The sequence below is a fragment of the Melospiza georgiana genome, chromosome 1 (genome assembly GCF_028018845.1).
Source record: "Melospiza georgiana isolate bMelGeo1 chromosome 1, bMelGeo1.pri, whole genome shotgun sequence".
Classification (NCBI taxonomy): Eukaryota; Metazoa; Chordata; class Aves; order Passeriformes; family Passerellidae; genus Melospiza; species Melospiza georgiana.
In genome coordinates, this window is record NC_080430.1 from 10,354,766 (window position 1) to 10,381,399 (window position 26,634).

A 26,634-nucleotide genomic window follows, 5' to 3' on the forward strand; every position below is an offset into this window, starting at 1 on the left:
GGCTGCCGGCCCTGGTTGCCGGGCGGGCCCGCACGCAGCGCCGATCCCGGCCCGCGGCGGCGGACGCGGCCTCCCGGCCCCATGGACGGGGACAAGGTGAGCGGCAGCGCCGGAGAGCGCGGAAGGACCGGGAGACAGCGCCGCAGCCTCGGCTGCTGCCCCCGAGAACCCTCGCGGCTCTGCTGGGGCCGGCCGGGGCGCTTTGTTTGGTCGGCACGGCGGTAAATCCCCCCACAAGAGGCAATCCTTTTCCCGAGGCTGAGGGGAGGCTGTACCGCCCCTCATTCCCCTGCTGAAGGGGACAGCTGGTTACGGAAATACCCCTTGTTTCACCTTCTAGATAAAAGCGTGTTTAATAATTGATGCTCCTGTAACCACTAATTGCCGAGCTTTAGTTCTTCGGGAACACACGTAACTTCTGCATTAAGGTGTTAAATTATTGAAGGTTTGTGCGAGTGCGGAATAAAGGAAACAAAACCACATGGCGTGCTAGCAGCAATGACTGGGTGACACTGGCTGAAGTAGGCGTGCCAAGGCAGCGAGCTGTGATGGAAAAGTTCAACTTTGATCCGAAATATCTCAGGTGTGTCGCTGTGGGAGTGCCAGAGAGCCAGAGGCAGGAGCAGCCACACGGAGTGAGGAACCCTCCTTTGGCTGCTTCTGTCATCCTGCTCTTGCCTATTTGAGAGCTCTCATAGCTTTCTTATTTCTCATACTGGAAATAAGAACGATAAACGTTTACATGCAAAAAATAAAGTACTTTTCTCTGGCTTAAAAATTAAAGACAGAGTTTTGTCTTACTGCTCTTCTGTTTCTTTAGAATCACATTTAACTGAGTTCTTAAATTGGTTAAAAACATTATGTTCTGAAAACCTCTTATCTTTCTAGTTATGAGTGATGAAACAACCCCCTGTCGATCTCTTTCAAAGTTTATCTAAAGCAACAAGGTTTCTTTTTCCACTGACTGCTTTATCTTTAGATTAAAAGACAGATTCTTAACTGGTAAAAATGTTCGCAGAACTTTTTCAGTTCAGTAAATGTGTGGCATTTCATGTGTGCTGAATGCTCTAGGTGGATGAATTAAGTTAACCCCAGTGTCATTTAAGTAACAAATCTTAATCTGGATTTAAATGAGTATATTAGTACTTCTAAATTAGCAGACAGGTGAGACAATTCAATAAATCCTTTGAAAGTTTGTTTGAAACATTATTGTGTGGACATTTACTTACAGAGGGACAAAGGACTCAATCCTTTATAAAATATCTCATTTTCCCTGTTTATTTATTATACTTCTGCAAAAGCAGAGATTTAAGTGGAAAATCATACACAAAAGCAACAGCTTCTGGTTGTGGTGGGGAGGTGAAAACTGCAGATCCAGAAAAGTGACAGATGCACATTACTGGGTGCCAGAGAACCACCTGTGTGTGCTGTGTGCTTTTTGCCTCAGCTTTGAAATAAAGCTGAAGCAGCCTCATCTGATGTTGTCTGTTGGTCATGCTGATTTTATGCTATTACATCATTAACATTCTTTGTTTGCTGATACATGCCTAAATATTGTCTAAATCCAAAACATGATTTTAAATATGTTACTTTTGGACTATTCTGCTCTCTTCCCATCAATATCCGTCCTTTCAGCTTAACATTCATACACAAGTTCTGTTGAGTTTCTTAGGCTTTGTTAAATCTTGACTTAAGAAAATTATCAGCTTTGTTTTTACTTTCTCATCTGACTTTCTGCAGTAGTAAATATTTGCATTCTTTGGGTTTTTGCCTTTTTTAAATATCAGAAGAAAATAAAACTGAAAGGGCACTTTCTGTTTGTAACAAATTCTGTCTTCTTGGGACTTCTGATTAACTTTAGAAGTCACAGTCCATTACAGTCTTCTATAACATCCATGATTTTTTTTCATGTAGAATGATTTAAAAATATATATATACTGTTAAAATACTGCTCCCATATAATGAATTACCAAAAAGAAGAAAAAAAATGGGCACCATGTGTTTATTTTGTTCCACCAGTGCAGCTCATCATTACCATTTTTATCAGTGATTATTTTGTTAATCTTCAGTAGCTTTTGCCAAGTCTAAATTTGAGAATAAGGATAGCCTGATCATGTCACTTTGGATATGGTCATCATCCTCCAATGAACTACTTAAATATTCAATAGATTAAAATTCCTCCTTTCCCTCAGTGATCTCAAACAATTTGAATTTTTATTTAGTTTTTGTAACAGCAGTCAAGCAGCCAAGTGAAGGAGCTCTGCAAATGCAGATAGAAGAAATAGAATTTATTTTACTGGGGAGCACTCTACTGAAACCATGTGTACTTTGATTGGTTTCATTATCTTTTTGCTTTTTACCTTCAGTGCTACATACTAATATTTCATGTGCAGTCAACTTACACATGCAGTCTGAGCTTCAGGCTTCTTCCAGGTCCAGGAAGGTGAGATTAACTGCAAATAGGTATTATAGCTAAAATCAAATTATTGTTTGCATGATCCTTTCACTGAGACTTGCCATGTGTACCTTGATCCTTTCCTTAGAAATGTTTCATTGTTGAATGATTTACTTCTCTCTGCAAATTGATTACTCAGTCTTTTCTGCATTTTCTCTTCTAGAAAAGAACTAAAGAAGACACTTGGAAAGCAGAAGAACTTAGGAAACATCTAAAGGTGGATTTATTTTATTTCTGCTAGTCTTGATATTAAGCTGCCTTACAGCACTAGAATTTATTGGTGGTCTAAATGTAAAGAGTTAACTCTTTGTTCTAAATTAGATAAATGGAAATAATGCATTGTTACAGTAAGCACACAGCAGTCAGTGGGATCTGATTTTCTGGTCACCCAAATCCAAGTGACAGCTCTGCTTTATATATATTATTCACTTTCCTAAAATATATATTATGTACTGTATTTATTATCATCATCTATCATGTTTGGTTTTTGTTTTTAAACTGGTTAATTACATTGTCCCCTGGTCAAACAGGCATTCAAATAGGCTGCAGTCAGTTACATCATTAATGTTTACATTATAATTGTGTTGTATTTTTTAAAAGCTGTTTTCCAATATGTGTTATTCAGTTTGCTAGGTTTTTTTCAATAAGCACAGGCATAGTGTTAGTATTTACAAAGTAAGCCTAGAACTATATCAGCATTTTAATTGTTAAATGGGAAATTAACAATTATTTGGGAAATTAAATACATATTTAGTAATCCAGCTTTTTTTTTTCACATGAATATACTCCTAGCTTTTTTTTTCACATGAATATACTCCTATCAAAATAGATTGCTGAATTATAATGATAATTTTTTAAATTTTATTTCAGGCAGCACTACTAGAGAGTCAAAATGAAGACCAAAAACCCAGAGAGAAGAAATTGCAAAGAGAGAGGAGTGTTCATGACATAAACCCTTACAGACATGAATCCAGAGGCAGAGAGAAGAGCAAGGAGAGAACAAGAGAGAGAGAGAGGTTTAAATCCAGTGAAAGGGACAGGGATAAAAGGAGAGAAAGGGACAAAGAACAGCAGAGAGAAGACCGAGAGAGACACAAAGATAAGGTGCCAGAGTCATGGTTGGAGGAGAGACACAGTGCACTGAAATACAGAGACAGGGACACTGATAGAGAACGAGACAAAAAGCACAAGACATATGAGATGATAGATCCCCGAAATTATCTGAAATCATTTGAAGGAAGAGATACAGAGCATCACAGAAGAAGAGAAATCAGGCATTATTTGGGTAAGTAACTTTGGGTTGCTGTTGAACTTGGAAATATTTTATATTTATATAGGAATGTTCTGAAACCATACCCCATCTGTGCAGAGAGAATAAAACAGGCAGGTGTGAGTACCTGCTGGCATGTTCTATTTTGATGCTTTTAAAAAAATTCTGATGCTTGTTTCACTTCCTCTGAGGAGAGGATGGATGTCACTGGTTTGGTTGGTCAGTGCCTGGACACTGTCCTGAGTGATCCCTTCACTTGCAGGGTGGTTGCTGAAATCAGTAGCACGTGTCATTACTCTTACCATGACACAAGACTGGAGGGATTCATTAGGAGAGAAGAAGGAGTAACCAGCTTTGGAGAGAGAATTTCAACAGAATTCCTTTTTAGAAAGAGCTTATGTAAGAGAAAACACATTGCTAAAATACAATTTTCTACTTGCTGGAATTAATTACGTACAGAGTTTGAATATTATAAAATCTGTTCTCTAATTTATACATCTGTTTTCTAGAGGAGGAGAAAACAAGAGCTGAAGAGAGAGAAAGAAGACATAAAGTACAGAAGGTAAAGGAAGTTAGTGAAGTGTCTCCTTACCAGAATAAGATAAAATTTTAGAATAATGAGGAAACTGGATCAGACTGTGTTTCCCAAGAAATCCAAGAGATGCATAGATAGTAAGGTGATGACAAGTGTACAAAACAAAACCAAAATATATCTCAGCTACTCAAATTTAAGGACATATTTTATTCTCTTTTTTTAAGTAAACATGAAATAAAATTTTCATGCAAAAATGCTTGGTTTTGGTACAGCTACATCAAAAGTTTCCATCTACTATTTATGCCCTTATTGCAAGGGTAATTGATGAGTGTACATCCTACTTTAGACCACCTAGTAGACAAGAATTAATTTTTTGTGTGAAGAACATATAATTCAAAGAATTTTCTGTAGCAAAGTGTGCAGTGTCCTAGAAGAAACACCAGAATCTCATAATTTAAAACTTGTTATCATAGGAAATGAAAAAAGTGGCTGGAAGATCCATGGGACACAAAGATTAGGTACTTAAAATTCAATCATTTTAATGGTCAAATCTGCATAGATTTGTGAAGATAGAACTGTCTTGGAGAAGTTTTTAAACATTTAATATTATTTTCCTCTTTTCAGGATAATGATTTAAGAAAGCAAATTGAAAAATTTTTGGCCTACAAAATTGAAGAAGGTGAACGTGTGCGCAAGTTAGAGAAACATCAAGAGCTGGATAAAGAGAGAGAAAGAAAATACAGAGAAAAAAAAGAACATTCTTCTGGGACAGAAAAAGAGAGGCTTTCTACAGAGAAAAGTTATAAACATTATGGAAAGGAAGAGGAGGAAAAACATAAAACAAAGAAATCTAAAGAAAAATCTTCCCATGGAGACAGAGAAGGGTCAGAGGCAGAAGCTGATGAGAGAGTAAAAAGTAGAGAAAAGGAAAGAAAGAAATATGATCTAAAGGTAGGTTTTGCTAAAACATTACCTTATCACTTACTTTATTATTAATATATTGTCAATAGGGGAATGATAAAAATGCTAGGATTTTAAGTCAACACTTTCTGAAATTTGAGGCTAAAGTGGTAGATGAAAACACTACATCTGCATTTAAATATGCTAATTCAGAATTGATTCCTTCCTTAAAATTTAAACAAAAAAAATTGCCTATATGTTAGAAACATCTTTTATTCATAAAATTCTTTCTTGTTATGACTTTTGAAATTTTTGCAAACACTTTGAAGTGAAGATGTCATAAGGCTTTAGGTCCATTAAATTTATTGGCTGCCTTTATAACAAAAAAGATTTTAATAGATGCTACTTTTATGTTGTCTGTGAAGGGAACACATCAATCCAAGTCATAACTAGGCAGGTGAATATAGACCCTTTATATTTGTGGGGTTTGCCTCTACTTCTGAAGCCATAGAATATCTTTTATGTTTCTAATACAGAGCATGATGTTATATCCTAGACACTTAATATTATGTTATATCCTAGAGACTTAATCATTAATTTGTAACTTTTAACTGATGTTTCATAAGTATTGATTCAAGAAAACTGAGAGAAGGAATCTCTAGCAATTTGTAACTCTTAGAATCAAATGAATTTTCTATAGACATATAGACATACAACAGCTAGATGGTCTCAGGTAGTTTCTTCTGCTGCCTAAAGAGTGAAGATGTACAATCTTCTGAAATAGAAATTCAGAAATATATTTTCTAGTGACAATGAGTCATTTTCAGTGCAGGGGCCCTCCATAAGTGATTCCTGCAACTGACTGACTGCAGCAGAAAACAAAAGTCTATCAGGGGCTTGCTCAGTGTGTGACTTCCTTGGAAATGTACTCAGGTTGCTGTTAGAGAACACACACACTGATGCCTCTGTCCCAGAGTTATATTTTGTTTTGTGTTTCTGGATAGAGACAAAGACCTTTATCTTAAACAACCTATTGAATACATTTCCAAACTTAAGCAAACCTGCATAATACAGAATTTAAGATCCAAGTCCCTCTACTGGGGATTACAAGTGTCTGAGACTGTTCTGTGTCCCCTCTGTCCAGTTTGTGTGAATTGTAGTACATACTGTTAAAGTCTCATACTGTAATTTTTTGGAACAGGCTGGCCACAGCCTTCCAAGGTCAGCCCTTAGGCTCTACCAGTTTTTGAGAGCATCTTACAAGCAATGACTGAAATAAAAAATAGTCTGTAATTGAAACAATTCATTAACAACCTTTTTTGTTGTTTGATGAAAGTACTACTAACACAGGATCATATATATATTCCCTGCCAGCTTTTCTGACTCATGAATATTGTGACTTCTTTCACAGAGCAGTGAATATAAAAAGGAGGAGAGGATTCAAGAAGAAATGAGCCATCAGCTTGTAAGGTAAATTCAGAGATTTAAAATAATTATATACTAGATGGTGTCTACTAAGATTCAGTCACCACCAAAGCAATGAGCATAAATTCTTAATCTCACATATCTGGGGATAATGTTTTTTCATAGGCCCAATAGTACAGCAAAAAAATCTGTGTGTTGCCTCTAAGATGATCCAGATAGAAAAAGGATGTATTTGTATTCCTTTGATTATTTTTCTTCATCAGGGTAGCAAGAGATATTTTTTAGTCATATATATATTAATCTGGGCACTTAGTTTCAGAGACAGAAATGCTGAATTTTAGCATTTGGAAATTCACTATGTAGTCATGTGGACACATGTAAGGTTCATGATGAACTACACAGGACTCTATTTTGTTGTTTAGTTTAATTTGAGTATCAATATTCAGCTCCTATCCTAGATGATATCTGAAACATTTTATATATATATACATATATATATATATATACATATATACATACATATATATATATACACATATACATATATATATATATATATATATATATATATATATATATATATATATATATATAGCAAGTTTGCAGTTGAATATGAAAGGAAATATTCTAGTACCCTCAGTAGGATCAGTTAAATTAATTTCAGGGTTATATTTCTAAGTTTTAGTACTAGCAAATAGAACTCTCAGACAAGTTTCCTGTATATTCTAGTACTTTGAATTCTTTATTTCTTGAGCCTTGTAAAATTCTTTCTGGAGTCTAATTCTCTGGGTCCATGGTTGGTTGCAATTCTCACTTTTAAACCCTAGTTTATCCTCCTGGCTCAATACAATCTGGGTTGTTTGCTTCTGGGGACACAGGCAGTGAAGTCACCCCCAGTGGCTGAGTATTGTTAATGTTCAGCATGGGACAAACCACTTTGGCTGAAGTGAATTTGTGGAAGTGTGATCCTATGCCAAACTGAAAAATGAAATATTTCAGAATACACACTTTGAGGTGCTACCTGGCAGCAGCACTCAGCTGTGTTAGCAGTGCTGAGTATTCAGGCAATGTTTTGAAGCTGTTGCTGCTGGGGCTGTGGCTGAGTCATTGCTTGTGCATTGCTGGGAAGGAGAGTTTAGCCATTCCTGGGTGGCAGGGAAGGCAGTATGGTTTGGTGAGATGTCATGAAACCCTGGTTCAGCTTCAGGCACTGTTAATGTTCAGTCACTCCAATTTGTTATGACACAATCCAGCCAAATTTTCATTTTTATTGTTGCCTTTTCCTATGTTTGTCAATCCCAACAGCAGTAGATACAAATACCCGCATAAGAAGTAAAAATATTTTCTTCTAGAAGTTTGATAGTCTCTACTTACTCTCTATGTATAAAATAATCAAATAGATTATTGAGGAGCAAAGCTTGTTGTTGACTTGCTCCTGCTCTCTGACCCTGATTGTATTGTCCCCATAAATAAAACCCCTGAATGAAAAACAGGTTTGAAATCAGTCTTTGATTTATGGCTTTTGAACATATTGCACCAACCTGATCTTCATCTCTGCTTTGCTGCAGATATTAATACAAGTGATAAATGTGTAGGGTTATGAATTTTTTTTCCTCACTACTTTTTCTTGCCTTTTGATGCAATTATAGGTGTTAAATTAGTTTCTCAATTCTTTGCCAGTTAATCACTTGGTTCTCTCATTATCCTTTTGTATCATAGAGATCTATAAAAATATTTGTAGAAATATTCCAGTTAAGTGGACATTTCCAACTGTTCTTTCCTGTTCAGGAAAAAAAACCCTTTTTTTTTTTTTAAACTAAAACAAAAACATCCCCAAAACCCAAAACTGAAACAGAAGTGCTTTCTTATAAGTTAACCAATAAAATTGTTGTTCTCTCTATGAATAGGACTGTAAAAGATAAAGGAAAACTCATTGAAACAGAGGACATGGACACAAGACAAGAGGTAAAACTAAAGAAGAGGAAATGATTTTTATAGTTTGAAATTATTTATTTTAATATTTTTAAATGGACATGTGCAGACAGAGCCAAATTTTCAGCAAGTCTGAAGCTGTATAGGCTTGGGCTTATTTGGGACTGTTTGTGCAGATACAGCCTAACTCTACCATATCAATTTAAAAAAGTTTTATGTTGTTTTCAACTTATTGATTCAGCTCATCTTTAATTGAATTTCTGTGGTAAGGACCTGAATTTCATTTCTAGTTTGTGGAGAGAAATAGGCAGTTCAGTCCTCTTATGTTTGGTCTCCTTTTCCATTATCTTCTCTGTCTTCATTGGCAATAGGAGGCAACACAGGAGGGAGAAATTCCTACTCAAGACCTGACTCAACAAGGACACTGAAATTCCAGGGATTTGCATTCTGTGTTGTTGGGTTTTTTTGTATATTTGTTGCTCCAAATGCCACAGCCTTCAAAATATTCCAGCATAATTTCCCAATCCCGTTTTGTATTGACAATATATAGATTTTCTCTATAAATTCTTGAAAGTAGGAACCCAGACAGTACTGACAGGTGGAGGTTTTTAGTGTGTAAAAACCACATTTGTACCAGATGCTTCTGTGTTATTAATAAAGCTGACAGCTCTGTAGACATTTTCTGAGATGATCATAGGTAATAAAAAATACAAAGTAGCCTAAAAGCTAATAAACACCTTTGTTGAGTGTGTTACTAAAGGGGTCTGACTAAATGGAATAAGGATTTATTTAAAAATTGTATAAATTAAACTATATGAATTAGTTGCTACAATCTTGCAGGCAGAAGAAATCAGAGAAATTTCTCAGAACTAAAGTTATACTGGGGGATTCAGTCTGTTAATTAAACACTACAAATGTTGAAACCAGGAAAGTTGCCATAAGTAAATGGCATTATTTTAATCAAATTAATAATCTAGGGAAAGGAAATGTATTTGAAGTTCTTGCAGGGATACCATAAATCTTATTCCATGTAAACAAAGTAGAGGGTTCAATGTTAGCAAAATTATTTACATATAGAAATTATCTTGTTCTCCTGTTACATCCATGTCTCTGCTTTCCTGGTTTCAACATTTGCACTATTTTATTAAGAGTGAGTCCTCCAGTATAACTTAGGTGTAGGGATAATTTTGTCTAGTCCTCAAAAGGGTAGGGCAATCTTATTTGTTGTTAGCACCATCAAAGAAGTTGTAGGCAGCACAGCAGTTTTTATATCTTTTCCAATAAAAATACTGTTAGAAAAACACTTGATCTCCCTAAGATAAAGTTTTGTTCTGTTTTTGAGTTCTGTTTTTCTTCCTGTACTATTAGTTTAATTCAGCAATTAGTGCTTGATAATATAATTATCTGTAAACTATCTATAAACTTCATGCTATATATTTGCTTGAAAATGTAAAAATATCTGAGAATAGCAACTATTAATCTATTGTATGCTAAGATTTGTCAGATAAGAGATTTTTTAGGAGGAAGATTATTTAATGGCTTCATTTGTTTTTTGGATTTAGGAAATGAAAGATACACACATCTGTAATCCAGACACAGAATTTAAGGATTTTTCCCTCAATTATGAAGATGACTTTGAAGTAAGTAAAAGTATACAGCTGTCTGTCTGAAGTAATTCTTAAGTATCAAAAAAGAGAGTAACTTTGTTCACAGAAATAAACAGGATGTTACATGGCTTTTAGTTACTTTTTGGTGACAGTGACCTTAATGTGGCTAACAGTAGATAGTGAGTAATTAAAATGTTATGTAGAGACTCCCTGCTATATATTTAGTTAGTTTTCATCAGAGGTTGGGAGTCAAGTTTTGTTTTTTCAGTTGAAGTGTTCACAAAATGTTTTCTCTGCCTTTGTGGATTTCAATTATTTAAATGACTTTCTGTGAAGAATGCTGAATTAATTAAATAATCAAAGCTAATAATTTCAGATAAAAAATATAAAAAAGCCTGCTCATTTATCATAGGAAAAAGGTATTGACACACAGCTTTCACTTTACTAATTTGTTTCGTTGAATTCCCTATTTTTAGCTCTATTTTGTCTACTTTAAAGTTATTAAGACACAAGAGAGTGTGGGATGTGCTTTCATTGTGAGCTGAACTAAAATCCTCTTTGTTCAGTGAGGGTAGAATTCATCTCCACTCATGTCAGGAGTGATGATTTCCACTATTGAGCTGGTCACTGCAGTAGCTCTTTACCATTCAGTGAAGAGAAATAAGCACATTTAAGACTTGTTCATACATGTTAGATGGTTATTTTAGCATGACATGAATTGTCTTAGTTTGAGAATTTGTTAAAGGATGACCCTTAGGCATAGACAGGGAGTGTGGCAGTTTAGTAAATGTGAGCCTGCCATTAAAGGACAGCTTGAAGTAAAACTGTCAAATCAACAACTTCATTCGTGCCTACACATTTATGCCACTGAACACTGTTATATTATTTCTTTAAAGAACACATAATTCACCTAAACTTATAGTGCCTGCTTCAGGATATTAAGTAAAAACTATTTATGGCACTGTAGAACAACACTGAGATTATCTTCTATTGATTAAAATTACTGCAGTAATTTTAATAGTTAAAGGTAATTATGAATAATTAGAAGATAATCTGATCAATCTTTAGAATTGATCAGATTGTTCTGTACTGCAGAATGAAAAGATGCTATTTTCTTTCCATCAGTTATTCTAGAATGCATTTCAATCAGAGGATTTATAGATATCTGCACGAGGTTTTTATTTTGACGTTTTATAATTTCTGTAAAAGATCTTGAAAAGTGTATCTATAGTTTGTGTTTAACAAGTATTGGAAGTTCTATTACTTTCAAAGGTCTATGAAGATGATTTTGAAGATGATGAAGACAAAAGTAGTGAAGTAGAAGATGCAGAAGAAAATCTAAGAGAGGTTCAGTTTTCCAGAACATCAGAAATTGAAGAAATTCAAAGAGCAATTACTGAAGAAAATGATAGAATTTTTAATCCATTGCCAAAGAAACTGGAAAATGAAAAAAAGGAGCCAGTCATGGGTATGTGACTAGATAGCAGCCTTTTTATATTAAATGTATGAGTAACACATACAACTTACAAGTCAGCTGGCCACTTTTTCTAACAGTCTGCCTAAAGACCAAAATCTGGTCCTCAGGATGAATCATGTACATTTGTGGTAAGCAGTGTAACGTCCACATTACTAAACGATTCACAGGCATTACTAATCATTTAAATTGTGAAAAATAAAAAGTACAGAGTGACATTTAATGCATCTTATTTTGGGTAAGAGGAGCATATGAGAGTCTGGATTTTGAAAACTTGAGGAGTGCTGGAACAGTTTGGGGCTTCCGCTGGCATTAAATTCACCTTTTTCTTTTAAGCAAAGTTGAAGCAACTGTTCTGGAGGGAAGGCTAGAAAAATATCAATACTACTCAAATATATAGCACTTTATCACTTTTAAATGCAAGCTCTTTCTGAAATGTCTGGAATTCAGTTGATCTCACTCTTGTGAGTGCCAGAGCTGCTTATTTAAGTACAGTTCTTGTTCTCCTTTGCAGTCTGCACTGAAGTGAACAACCACATAGAATCATTGTGCAAAAGAATATTAAATAGCTTTTTAGTCTGGTACAAAGTTATTACAGAAAGGAAGAATAACATGAAGCTCCTGTAAGTCTTTACAGTAAACCTTAAAGGTCTTTTCCAGCCTAGAAGAGTCTCTGTCAATAGATTTCAGTTAATGGTCATTGTAGCAGGAACCAGCATACTGTAATGTGAATTTCTTCTTGCAGAAGATTTATGCAATTATTATTTATCTAGTGAACAATACAGAATCAATAGAGATTTTTAAATTTCAGGATTTTAACACTTGGTGGTTTATTCTTAATTACACAACACATTCTTTTTTTGATGAACTTTTGATTTTGTTTGCTTAAAATAGTGGTTGATCAGTCTGGCAATTATTTTTATAAGTTAAAAAGCATTTTACAAGTGTTGCCTAAAGAGGCACTTATCCTTTGAGGAAGTGAAGCACCATTAGTCCTGACTGGAAGTTGGCTCTTAAGGTCAATTAGCTACAACCTAGCCAGGAAAGGGAGTAAGACAGATGTGACATCAGTTGTTGTAGTTGGTCTGTTAACTGTGGCTTTTCAAGGAAGTTTCCAATGTTTTCCTTACTCATTTAAGGATATTAGTTAAGCCTGTGTTGGTGAGGTTCTCCTCTACCTGAGCTCCTACTCAGAGGTGTAGTATGCACATGGTGAAGTATGTGTGACTTGAATGCAATCTTTAGGACTGATCACAGAGGGTTTTACTGTACACTGGGGAACAAAGCACCTGCTGATGGCAAGAGAAAGAGAGAGACACTTTCTGCATAAGTCTTCTAAAGTAAAAATTACAATGGTCAGTTATTTTGAATTGATTGATAAAGAACCATTGTACATGCTGGCCCATTACTGATGTTAAACTGAAAATGGTGGCAGAGCCCTTTGTGTAACATGTGAACCAGGGACTTTCAATAGTTGTGTTGTAACAAATCTGCTGCTTTTTAGACTTACTGCTTAACATTTTCATGCACTTTTAAGTGTGAACTGTAACACTTTGTTTTACAATATCACAGAAAGGCAAGATTCTTCTGTCAGAAGCTCTTTTTGTGGAATATTCATGGATTTCCAAATGGCAAACCAAAGACAAAGCAGCCGAAGTTTGGCCAGTAAGCAGAAGTAAGTGTATTTTAAATAATCCACAAAAAATGGCAGCTCACTATGTAAGATGCAGTTGTTTTCATTATGTTTAAAGTATATGTGACTTTTATAGTATAAAACTTTAAAGTATATGTGACTTTTATAAACTTGAGTCTTATGGAATCAAATACTTTATTAACTAGCAGTAATTAGTTTTTAAGCATATATAATTTGCAGGTATTGCTACATGTCATTTTGTAAGAGAAATGTATCTATATATCAGTTTATGTGCATCATTTTATTACAGAACGTGTTGCCAGGATTGTAATTTCTTTGTTTAGTGCTTCAGTCATTTAATTAGATACTGACTTAAAGTACTAAAAAGCAATCCTTTTATCTACCATCAGATCTCTGCAGAACTGTAACTTATTGAAATAATCAAGAATATATGGTGCATATAGTTGCTTAAATAGCACATTCCCTTTCAGAAATAACATCAATTACTGTAAATACATGTTATTGCTGATCTAAAATTGATCTAGATTTCAGATACCTTAAGGCATATCTTTATTTTAAAGAAACAAATTGATGCCTGCTTTTTGTGGAACTTGACAGGAGCTCTAGATTTGTCAGAAGCACTGTGTATATCTCCAGTTTTCTGTTACAATGTTTGGATGATAAAGCAACATTATTAAATGTTATTGTTAATGCCAGACTCCACTGTTTCATGGCTTCACATCAGTGGCTAATTTTCACATAAGGGAGATTTTATTGTCTAAGTTTTTTAATTCACATTGCCTAAAATTATAGGCTCAAATTTTACACAAGTTCATTGTCTAGGCTTCCTCTCTAGACTGTAGAGACAGATTAAGAAACTCACAAAGGCATCTCTGGAGAATTGCCTTCTGGAATGTTTGTCAGCCTCTGCTGATTAGGTTCCATGACTGATTATGACTATGTTTATAACTCTGTGTGCGTGCTGACAGCATACACAGCCTGAAGATAATGAGCATTTTCATGGGAAGAGGAAGGGGTTGTGGAATTCAATGTTGTGATAATACATTACTACCAGTAAATAGATTGAAAGCATCCCATAAATAATTTTTGGAACTTGGGAATTGTAAATTATAAGTAAAAACTCATTAGTTTATTTTTAGGATTCATCTGCATGTATCATTAAGTTTTGAAACTAGTAAGAAAATTTTATATGTTTGAGTTACATCTCAGCAATCTATGCCCATGTTTGTGAAGAGAGGATGATACATTATGAAGCACAAGTTAAAGTAAAATGTGGCTAAGAATATGCAATAGATGTCATCAAGTAGCAAAAAGGAGATGTGAAAATTGTCCTTATGCATAAAGAAAAATTCACTTTAAAATACTGATGAAATTGTAGCTCTTGTTCCTCTAGTCTTGTCTCTTTTCAAATGACATCTTGCCTCAGCAAGAAGCTGTAACTAGAAAATGCATCTGCAAGAGTGTTTAGATATGGAATTGCTATAGATGCATAATTTTATCTGATTTGTATTTATGTATCACTTTTAAGTACATTAAAAACCTGCAAGTGCAGGAGAGAGAAAGGGAGACTGCAAAAATTGTCTAATTATCAAAGACTGTATAACAGCAAGAGCCTGTAATTGACTTGTAAGCAGACATCTTTGTGTAATTCATGCAGTTCACTCTAGAAATGAAATATCTTAACAGCTTTATGGCATTAAAGTAGATAGATAGTTGTGTGAATTGTGACAAGGACTGTCAGTCTTTTCCTACAAATGTGTAACAAAGCTAGGATGTCATACAAGATCTTTATAAAGCATGTACACATATGAGTGATGTGAGTTAATGAAATGAGTTTAGGAGAATTAGCCACTGTCCTAACTATAGAAGAAAGAGACATTCATCTGTTACCTCACAGAACAGCTTTGGAATACTTAGGCAAGATGGTCTGCTGAGCTTTTGATAGTTTATCTTTAGTAATAAACCATTTGACATTTGCCATTTGCAATTAGTACTGAATTTTCAAATATGATCATTATCTCAATGTAACATTAAATGAAAACTCTAAACAATAGTCTATGTATTTCTATTGTTACATTTTTATCTGCTAATTAATTTTGGTACAACTTCAATTCCCATAGATTAAAGCATTGTTAGATATAAAATCAGGTTGTCATTCTTTAGGATTACCAAATATTTGTTCTTAACCATTTTTGTGTTTCTCTCTTGTAATTTTTCCTGAAGAAAACGGACTTCAGAACTTCTCCCACTAATTGACCTGGATTTCTCAGTTAGTTTTTCACTACTGGATTTGCCCCCTGTCAATGAGTACGACATGTATATCAGGAATTTTGGTAAAATGAACACTAAGCAGGTGTGTAACGAATACCTAGTAATGTTTCAGTTCTCAAAGGGCTGATTTTCCTTCTGGAAAAGAATTTTCCTTAAAAAATAAAGTTTCTAAAGCTACCAGCACATAAGGTAATAAATTAATCATATTGATCTCTCAGCCTTAATTACTATAAAGCAATGATCTCAAAACTTTTGGCCAGACAGGCAATTTCCTTTCTGTATTAGAAGACAACTCTCATTTTCCTTCCCCATTTCCTGAAGAGCTTTTCACCTGTCTGTGGCTCACTGTCCCCAGATATGCTGGGTTTGGTGTTTACATGTCTAGGAAGACATTCTGTATTTTTGTAATATTATTTATTTAGCACTCTGGTGTGAAATGTGGTAAAATATGCATGCATGAAATAGTGACATTGTGTTAGTATGCTCAGATCTGAATTCACAAACAGAAGAGGCTAAGCTCTAAATTTCAGTTTTAAAATTACTAAGTTCTATTCAGTTATGTGCTGTCAGTCTTAGCTGTATCACCCCATATATTGATAATTTAATCTTTCTACTTTAGGCATATGTTCAGTGTAATGAGGACAACCTTGACAGAGACATTCAGACTGAGGAAGTTGAGACACTGGAGAAATGGACACAGCATCCAGGAGAAAGTGCTCTTGTATCTGGAGGTGAAGAACGTCTTAATCTTACTAACAGAGGAGTGCATGTCATATAAACTTTCTCTTTGCTATCCATTACTTGTGAGAATCTGTACAGTGGCAGGCTGCATTGATAGCAAGCTGACATAGGCACTCTGAATCCTCATGTGGAAAGTATGAAAAATAAGTGGCACAAATAATTTTTCCTTCTGGCTTGATGTTTTTATTGGCAGCAGAAATGAGTCTTCAACAGATCTTGTCCTTAAACGCTATTCTTTCTATATTCTTTCTGAAGATAAGTTGATTCCTGCCACTCTCCTCTTGCTCAAAAATAAAATTCTCCTTACACTTTTCTTAACTCATTCTCTTTTGAAGCCTCAGGTTTGGTTTTTTGTTTTTCTGTTTTTCATAGGTCCCATAAACAGCCAGAATACATCAGTGAATGGAGCTCCAACACCTAAAATTGATTCACAAAGATTAGCAAATTTTCTCCGGTCTGCATGCCAGGTACACTTACATCCTTAATATCCCTTTCAGCTGGTTGCATAAATATACAGTGTGATAAATCACTTACAGTTCTTGTTCTGACTAATTTAAATTAATTACTTAAATAATAGTTGTTATCAAAGAGAAAAATCTCTCTGCAAAGGAATGGAATCAGAGCTGTGCAACTTTTATGTCTGTAAAGCTGTATTTGCAAAGTTACAAAATTAACAAGACAGTTGATAAAAGTTTTATGAAATTATTCCATGTAACTTTAGAAAGCTACAAATAGCAAAGCTGGAAGATAAGATGACCCTTTTATTTCTATAAATGTAATTATGTTTGAAAGGTGATTGCTGTTTTGCTAGAGGAAGATCAAGTTGCAACACAACCCAGGAAACTAAGATCTCGACAAACCAGTCTGTCTATTAGTGATAGCTGTTTCCAGTTAAATACTAACCAGCCATTCCTCCATGGTAAGGGAACTTTATTCTACACCTTTTAGTGTACAGAGTGATCTCTTCTTTCTTATGCAAAGTGCCATGTTCTTTGTCATTACTGTGCAAACAGCACATATCAGGATATACAGATGATGTAAACCCCACTTTCCTTTTTATTGCACTAATCAGATTGGTTTCACATAGGGAACATCAGAGCATCTTACAAGAAATATATTTCATCTCTTCCTACCAGAAATAAAGCCAGCAATTAACATGATGGGTGTAATTTTGTAATTTCTTATTCCTGTTGTTGAAGGACCATCCCAAGGGATGTAATTTTGTTTGGGCTCTTTATGCTGACAGTTACAAATAAAGGCAGATTATTCAACAGGGATACTGTGGCCTGATATATTTGTAAAGCAATTATATCTTCTCCATATAAACAATAGCTGTTGAGATGAAAAGTGAAAAATAGAGCATCTGTAATTATGGTAGGAAAGCCTATTATAGCACAGAACCCTACATCATCTAACAGGAACATGTTAGATGGAGATAAAACCAAAAAAGCCTGGCCTGTGCTGTTTCCTGTTTGAGACTCAGATTAATTTTCAGTATAAATACTGGCATCAGATCAGATTGGCTTGCTTATGCCCAGAATAATTATTCTATTAATTTTTTGACTCTTCCTTTTTGCTTCCTACTTGTAGTATTTTGAATTCCTTCTCTAGTCTGTACTTTTTTATTGTATAGTTTCAAAAGCAACACAATGTTAATAGAAATATTCTTCATAATTGCATCTTAGTTTGTTTGTTGCTATAGTAGCTGAATATGCTTTTTCATCTGCAGTGAATATGCTTTTTCATTTATTGCTTTTCTTTCTTGGCTTTTTTTCTTTAATGGTTTAGGCCGAAAAATCTCCTGCTTGTATGTCTCCCAAGTTCAGAGGCAGACAATGCTCTCTGCTCATGGATTACCTGAAAAGGCAGGTGTGGGTTTGCTGAGCAGAAAGAGCCTTATATGTGTTTGGAACATCTGGCAGCCCTCCAGTCCTCAGAAAGTTTTAATATGTGATTCAGAGGTATGTTTTAATAACGTTGTATATTGTCCATCAATATACAATGTATATTGTCCATCAATATACAAGACTTTATTTAAAGATTTTATTTTTACTTGAGGACTTTTTTTGTGTTGCTTCAAAATATGCCATCTTCTATCTTCTGAGAAGCACATTTGAGCCTAGTGAAAAAAGACTGTTCTTGTTCTATTCTGTGCTTCAGAACCAGATTGTAGTGATGGTCATGGTGTTTTGTTGGTTGTTTGGATTGTTTAATTTTGACTCTATTTCATGGCTGAAGAATGAATAGAAGTAAAACATCTGGTTCAGATGTTGTTAGGACTTCTCTCTACTCATCATTTCCATACAGTTGAGTCACTTCTTTCAGCTTTCAGCTTACACAGTGATTGTTTTGAAAAGGGGAGGCCTGCTGAAGGTCTTATATCCTACTTCCCTTTTAAAATAGATTTCCTTTGTCCCATAAACACGTGTGATCTGTATTTCCTGGGTTTCCATGTTCATAAACCTATTTCAGGCTCATCAAACCATTGATCTTTATCATAATATCAACCCTGCATGCTTTTACTGTTTTACAGGTGATGTGTTGCTGCTTTAGTCCCAGTAAAGCAACATTAGTTTTTGCTGGAACAGCAGATGGTTCATTGTTGGTGTGGGATCTTCGCGAAGACTCAAGAATGCACCCTTGTATGGTGATCTCAGAAACTGAGTGGACATTTAGAGTTCCCACATTTTCCACAGGTGAGCATCTGTGCATCCTGGTCAGGCACTTTGTGCACAGTGAAATTGTCACCTAAGTCTTGATGTTTCTGTAATGTTCATGCAAGATATCCTAGAGTGAGGAATAGCATACAGCAGTAGTTTTGTAAATAGTTTTATTGGGAGTGTAGGTTTAGGTTAGTTGTTAGAAAGACATTTTTTCCTGTGGGATTGGTGAGGCCCTGGCACAGGTTGCCCACAGAAGCTGTGGATGCCCCATCCCTGGAAGTGTTCTAGGCCAGGCTGGATGGCTCTCTGAGCAACCTGGTCTAGAACAACGTGTCCCTGCCCATGGCTGGTGGCTGGAATGAGATGATCTTTAATATCCCTTCCAGTCCAAACCATGCTGTGATTTTCTGATTTAACTTTGGCTGTAGTACTACCAGTTTTCTAAAACACCCCACTACACACATTTACAAAATCCTCTTTTCTTCACAAGTGTTACTAATTGCAGCAGCCACGTAAAAGTAAACAGTAGTTGGTTATAGATAGACTTTTAATTTTTTTTTAGTAGGTCAAAGATGCTTGGTCTTCTGTTGCAAGCTGGTGGTCAAATGGATGTGTACAGTTTCATGTAGTTGCTTATGTAAGCAGGCAGGTTTAATGCTGGGTACTTAGGAAGCTTTAATGCCTTCAGTCTTAAATGAGATTAAGTTCATTGCAAAGGACAAGTCCAGAAATCATGGGTATCTGACAAAGAACACACATTGAAATTACTCTAAACACACATTAGCCTTAAAATGTTATTAAAGGGCAAATACATATTCTCTTGTGGTGAATACTGTTTCAGGATTTTTCAGGATACTTTCTACTAAGAGTAATTTTTATTCAATTTTGTCTTCTTTTATAGTAAACAGTGATTTATTTCTACCCCTATTGTTTATGGAGCTTGAAATAATTCTTTCCATGCCAACCCTGAAATGGCAGATTTTAATGAAATGTCTGGTATGGTGTCATAAATGGTGCATCAGTCACTTGGAAAATGAGAAGTGAATAGAAATATTGGAGCACTGATTTATCTAGTAGTATTTTGGTAATTTAGCAGTTTACAGTATTGTATTTGAAACTTGTGCAAAGTTCATTATTTGCCATTCTTTCTTTGTAATCATCATTCTCCCATAAGCTGAAAAGTGATGAAGATTTTGTTGTTTTGTTGTTGTTGTTGTTTGTTTTTTTGTTTTGTTTTGGTTTTTTGTTGGGTTTTTTTTTTTGTTCTTTTTGTTCTTTTTGGTTTTTTTTTTTTTTTGTGGAAAGTACTATGTTTAACTGTCATTATCCTCATTTACAGATGGCATTCTAAACTCAGTAAACCACACCTCTCCCATACTGGCAGTGGAACCTGTCTCAACTTCTCTCAGCAGTAACCACAGTTATGGGCTCTCAAGCCTCTCTTATCAGGAGGGTATGTAAACTGCTCTTCTAAGCATCTGACTGCTCTTCTAAGCATCTGAGCCTTTCTTTATGTATCTAGTGAAACAAATTTAGCATAGCCAAAATCCAGTTTATAATCCCAGTCTGCCTCTTAAGTTGTCTGTAGTATCAATTGCAGTTTGTTTTCTGCTCTCATTTTTATGTAGTGTTCATTCAGTGCAGCTTCACATCAGATGTGGCTGTGTGCTTGTTATAAATTCTGCTTTCTAGAGAGAAGAAAGCAGAATTTCCATGATAAACAGTTATCACTCAAAAACTGTGTTTGGAAGAGTCTTAGTACTTCTCTAATGTCCAAAAACAATCCCTGTCTGAGTCAGTGGAGCAACTTGCTTATAGCTGAAAGCACTTAAAATATGTGGCTGTAATTGGTGGCTTTTCCTGTGCCTTTTGCCTGTTCTTTTTATGACCAATCTTTGCAAAGAAACTCTAATCCTCACATCCTCAAATGCTCAGACAGTGTGCTAGGGAAGACATTATCACTTCTATTACAGATTTGTACTTTGAAATCCATAGTGGTTTGAAGAAATGTGCTGCCTATTGCAGGTTTTAGAAGATTCCATCTGTTTCACTTTATGTTCCCTTCCAAAGTCCACACAGAATCCAGACATTTTTAAAAAGATGCAGACTGAGATCATTTGCCTTTCTGGTAGGACAAGCTGCACATACTGGAATAGACAGAGGTATAGAACAGCCTGTTTGAGTTGGAAGGGACCTACAAGGATCACCCAGTCCAACTGCTTGATCAATTTGGGGCTGACCAAGTTAAAATGTGTTAAGGGCATTGTGCAAATGCCTCCTCAACACTGACAGGCCTGGGGCACTGACCACCTCTCTAGGAAACCTGCTCCAATATTTGACCACCCTGTCAGTAAGGAAAGTTTCATGCCTTTTTTTTCCTTTTGTAGAATTAGAGCACTTTCCCTTTTTATGCAAATGAGAGGATTGTAGAAGTTTCAGAGGATGTATTAATGTAGGAAATGTTTCAAATCCTTTGCTATTGTTCAGGAGGGAGGTCAGTGTATGAATAAAAAATTGTTGCTATTCCATCCATAGAAATGTCAAGCCCTCCATTTCAGATAGCTTCAATGGATGAAAATGGAATCCTCAATATGTGGGTGAGTATGCATGAAAGGAGAGAGTATAATGTATAATAAAATACTTCAAATACAATAACCCAAATTCAGAATTTCTTAGGAGAATTGCCTCCCTGAAAAGTACAGCAACACTAACCATTCTGTTGGAATTCTCCTTAAAAGTTTTGATCTGACCCCTAATGTTATCTTTTGGCAAAAGTATTAACAGGTACATGAATTCATGAAAAAAGGCAATAAATTGCATTACTTAATAAAAATATGGTAAAATATTTCCAGTTACCCATTAATAGTCCTCAGTTATCTTTCACCCACCTACTTTAATTTTAAAATCACTGTGGTGTCAGAGATGATACTGAATATAGGGGAGAAATTAAATTCCTAATTTCTATAAAACAAATGTTAAAGAGATAAAAAGTGAAAATCAGAGGATAAGATTTCCTTGCCTAAAATATAATGGTTAGGAAAGTACTAGGTCTATTGCTCTTAATTGTTGTCCTGATAACTCTTCTATCATATGTTTTACACATTTTTTTACCTGATGCAGCTTTGGTTCAGCTGCTGAACCTGTGAATAAAAAGGGATAAAAGTATTTCACCTCTGTGTCAGTAATCAAGTTCCTTAAAGCCTTAACTTACTTTAGTAACTGAAGTCGCAACAGATTCAGGCCAAATGATCTACTATTTTTATTTCATTACAATTCATTTTATTCATGTATAGGAAAGCACAGGAAATGTTGTTTAAAGTGGGTTTTTTGGTGACTGACCAAGCCAACAAGATGCTAACTAGCAATTAAGTGTAGAATGTAGCTTTCCATATTGTGCTTTCCATCAGGAGCATCAAGCAGGCATGTGAAGATATTTTTAGAATTGCAGACATTGACAGGGAGTAGAGAATCTACCTGTGGTCATTGTAATGTTAGACCCGCCTCTCCAAATACCCCTTTAGAGTTTTACTTACTATTATAACTTTGAATTCTGGTAAATATTGATTGTTTATTAATGTTAAATATTGATTTTTCAGGTAGTTGTTGAATTGCAGAAAGCAGATCTAGCTGGTTCACAAACTGACTTAGGTGAGTACTGTACTACTGTTAGAGGTAGAATAAAATGCTCCACTTTTGAGACTATGAAGTTGAAAGAGAGAGGAACAGTCAGTGATGCCAAGAAGTAGTTTAGAAGAAGGCAAAATTACTGAGGAAAAGATTTATTCTGAATAATTCATAGCTGACGTTTGGGGTTATTGGTTAGGTAGGAGAATAATTTTCACTGCTATCTAAATCTCATCTGCTAATTCTGTATTGGTAATTGGCACTAGACAGACACATTTTTACAATGTCAGAGTAGTTTTTTGAGTTGTCAGCAGTAGGGTTTTTTTCCCAAGAATGTGCAATTCTATGGCTTTGGTCCTCCTCTTTGTACTTTAGTTTTAACCAAACCTGTTAAAGTGTTTTTGTTGTTGCCTGTGTCTCCATTTTGAAAATTGTCCTGAAAGCTTTTTTTTAGGTAAGATACTTAATTCAGCATGAGGAGTTTTCTGTGGAAACACTGAAAAACCAAGTCCATTCAGCCCTTTTTGAGTTATGTAAATGAAGAAAATTACATTCTTTGTTCTTTAAACAAATTTACACTTACATGCTTACCTAACTGGAAAAGGCTATGACTAAAATCCTTTTACATTTGAAAATACATAAATAAACAATGAAGTAATGGCAGCAAACTAGAAATTTTGATTAGTTTCTACAAGCCCATATGCAATGTCAGGCTATATTAAGCTGCTAAAGCTGGGTATTATGTCTGTGGAGAGGTGCATTTTAAAGCTGTGGTCATGTGTTGATACATTTTTACTGCAACCAGCAGTAAAACCTTTTCCTCTGCAAAAAAGTTTTGTCTTTGAAGGATTTGCATTATTTATGTTGTTCTCTGCTAACAAGTAACATAGACCAACTTTGTGGATGCATTATTGCACTATCTCATACCTATAATTCATTGTCAAAGATCCAAGTAACATAAATGTGCATCTTAACCATTTCTACAATTGAGTCTTAGTGCAGAAAAAGAAAAGTATAACTATGTTTCTATTTCTGTCAAAGACTGTAACTCTTCAGATTTGAATTCTGAAGCAAACAGTTGTAAATGATGTGAGATTCTTACATGTCAAAGGTTGTATTTGCAGTAACCTAATTATGAAATATCCTTTTATTTATTACCTTACAATTTAATTTATTGCTTGCACTTTTTTAATGCAAAGCGCTTAAATCAGTTCAAATAATAATTTTTTATAATTTTAGGTTTAGTTCCTGGAGGGAAAGTGAAGTTAGTACATAGCTCAACTATGGAATTGAGTAACAGGTAGGAGAACTGGGGCATTACAATTTTACATGTTATTTCACAAAGCTAATTTTTCCTATACTTTACTAATTTGCTGTTGCATAAGATATATTTAACATTATTTTCTGTTTGTGTTTTTTTTTTTAATACAAATTGCTTCCTAGATCTAATCATAGACCCTTTAGATGAAGAGTTTCTCTATGTACTTGCACAGCTTTAAGAGTGAATTCTCTGTGTTAATGCATCTTTTGCCTTTGCCATTTTCCTCAGCCTTTTCCCAAAGGATATTAGCCAGAGAATGCCGCAGACACTGACTATTAAATTTCTGTCTTCTAATCCCAATCACTTCATTGTTGGAACCAACATTGTGAGTACCATCCTGGGATTCATCTCATTGTTAGTTTTTTGGTTTGGAAGCTGCCTTATTTAGTTGGAATTTTACCAGTAGACTGTATGAAATTTATAATTTGAGCCTATATTATTAAAATTTGTTAGCTATTAAGGATCTTTTAAGTATCAGCTCATGAATTATTTAACTCTTTCCTGCAATACCAATAATGCAACTTTTTTTGTTGTTTTGTTTAATTAATTTTCTTTATATTGTTCACAGGGTCTGGTAGGCCATGGTACAAGACATGATTTAAAAGTTGTTCCAAAGCTATTCAGGCCCCAGGAGAGCAGACTGAGATCAATAAGCATCACTGCAATTGATTTCTTCCCTTTTGGAAAGCCACTGTTTTTGGTATGAAAACATTTTATACAAGTTTCATTTTTTAATTACTTGCTGAGGGAGTATTTCTAATTTGATATATTTAACTACATGTGTTAGTAGATTTACCTCACTAATTCAAATCTGCCATGAAGGGTGACAAAAAAAATCATAGAATAATAGGATAATTTAGGTTGGAAAAGACCCCAAAGATCATCAAATCCAACCTTTAACCTATCACTGCCAAGTCCACCAGTAAGCCATGTACCTAAACACCACTTTTTATATCTTGTTTAGTTTGGTTTGTTTGTTCATTTGTTCCAAAAGGCATTTTCTTTTTCTCTGTGGTGTAGGTTGGCTGTTCAGATGGAAGCATTAGACTACACCAGATGACATCAGAGCATCCCCTCATGCAGTGGAATGGCAGCACAAAGGGCCAGCCAATTATTGCCCTGCAGTGGGCTTTGACAAGACCTGCTGTGTTCTTTGCCCTGGATGCATCATCCAATATTTACATTTGGGATCTTCTGGAAAATGATTTGTTGCCTGTGGCCAAGCAGACTATGCCATCAGAGAGGTGTGTGCTCTTTTTTTAACAAAATATTAATATTGCTGCATGGGTTTTTTGCTTGATTTTAAATTATCATTAGAATTTGCTTTTCTAACTCTTATTTTGTGAACTGCTGAAGGTGTGGAAACAAACTACAGTGAGCTAAATTTTGACTGTCTTCCCTAGGCTGAAATTAGTCTTACTGAATATCCCTCTAACTAAAAGTTTTCCTTGTATCCTTGTTAACTGTAGCAACACATTGCTAGTTTTTGGAGAAATTACTACAATTTTAAAATTTTTTAAATTTTAAATTATTTAACTTTTTAAGTTATTACACTGTACTGTAAAATGCAGTCAAACATTGATCATTTCTACAAGCTTGAAATAATTTACAACCATGATTAGAAATTGATGATGAATTGCATGGGGGAAGAATTGAATGTTATATTTACATTAAATGGTTGCAACTGGTGAAAAGCTAAAGAACATGATGGGGTTTGAGCAGAAAATAAGAATCATTTAGTTGACTCTAAGTAACCTGATACAAACATGTTTGAAATCACCAATTTCTATTTATTTTGCCCCATTTAAAAAACATTCCCTTGTTCTTTTGATTTCAGGGTTGTAACTATGACTCTTCTGGGAGAGCCAGAAAAAGCAAATGGATTGTTAGGCATTGTGCTGGCCAAGGAATCTGGACACATAGACATTCAGTATGTAAAGAAGAAGTGGGCATTACCTCGGCCTGAGGAATCTGAAAAACTGTATTCTATTTTATTGCAGTCTTTTTAGAAACAGGGTTGTACAATTTATTGCAAAATGTGTAGTTTATTTTTTACTTCAATTAAAAATTTTTAATGTAATTTGTATATAACTATTTGTGTATATTTTAAAGACTATCAATACAATATTTCAAGTGAAACAATATATTTTATCATAAAAATGACAGAATCAAATTTACCATTATTGCACTAAAAATGTGATGGCTGTGTTTCATTATTGAAGGTACTCTAGATGTATATATATTTTTTAAAAATAGCAAAAATACATTCCTATAAATTGCACTGTTGTTTCTCTTTATTTCACTGTGAAATAAATCACAGCAATTCTTTGGCAAACATAAAGTTGTGTTTCTGTACAACCTAAATGTGAGGAGATTTCCACCTCTGGGCCTCAACATTAATGCTTGGTAAAACTTCCTTGTGTCTACCTAAAGACCATATGCAAACATGTCAAAACACAAATTACATCACACATATCTATCTTCTGATTTTCACCCTGAAACTGTACAAAAGGAATACCTGACTAACTCAGGTTCTGAGATGTACACTCCCTGTTTGGATCAAGCTATGTGAAAAATATGCCTGGGAGATTTACTGAACTTCTAAATCTGTTGGGATTTCTCACATAAAACAGAAAGTACTTACCTGTTTAATTCTGCACATAATTTCCACAGCTCTTGTAGTGAGGAAGAGGACAGCTGTCTATAATATGCTAATTTTTGTATGCTATTGAAAAGGATTAGACCAAGATGAAGGACTGAAA

General features: G+C 34.9%; 1 protein-coding gene across 1 annotated transcript; it reads left to right on the forward strand.

Moving 5' to 3' along the window:
* Positions 1–26,154, forward strand: DYNC2I1 (dynein 2 intermediate chain 1). Its single transcript, XM_058023970.1, has 24 exons — positions 1–96; positions 2,619–2,672; positions 3,326–3,740; positions 4,235–4,287; positions 4,885–5,211; positions 6,572–6,630; positions 8,493–8,550; positions 10,080–10,157; positions 11,397–11,592; positions 13,171–13,273; positions 15,476–15,605; positions 16,143–16,254; positions 16,637–16,731; positions 17,057–17,183; positions 18,053–18,225; positions 18,798–18,960; positions 20,267–20,380; positions 21,463–21,524; positions 22,524–22,575; positions 23,791–23,851; positions 24,101–24,197; positions 24,441–24,572; positions 24,893–25,116; positions 25,710–26,154. Exons 1-24 carry the CDS (start codon positions 82–84, stop codon positions 25,879–25,881), a joined length of 3,072 nt encoding a protein of 1,023 aa, XP_057879953.1. The 5' UTR covers positions 1–81; the 3' UTR covers positions 25,882–26,154.
* Positions 26,155–26,634: the final 480 nt, after the last annotated feature.

Excerpts from the sequence above, each read along its gene's own strand:
- DYNC2I1 (XM_058023970.1), top strand. Across the intron at positions 10,158-11,396 it reads ATTATGAAGATGACTTTGAA|GTCTATGAAGATGATTTTGA; the intron begins GTAAGTAAAAGT and ends TTACTTTCAAAG. Across the intron at positions 25,117-25,709 it reads CAGACTATGCCATCAGAGAG|GGTTGTAACTATGACTCTTC; the intron begins GTGTGTGCTCTT and ends TTTTGATTTCAG.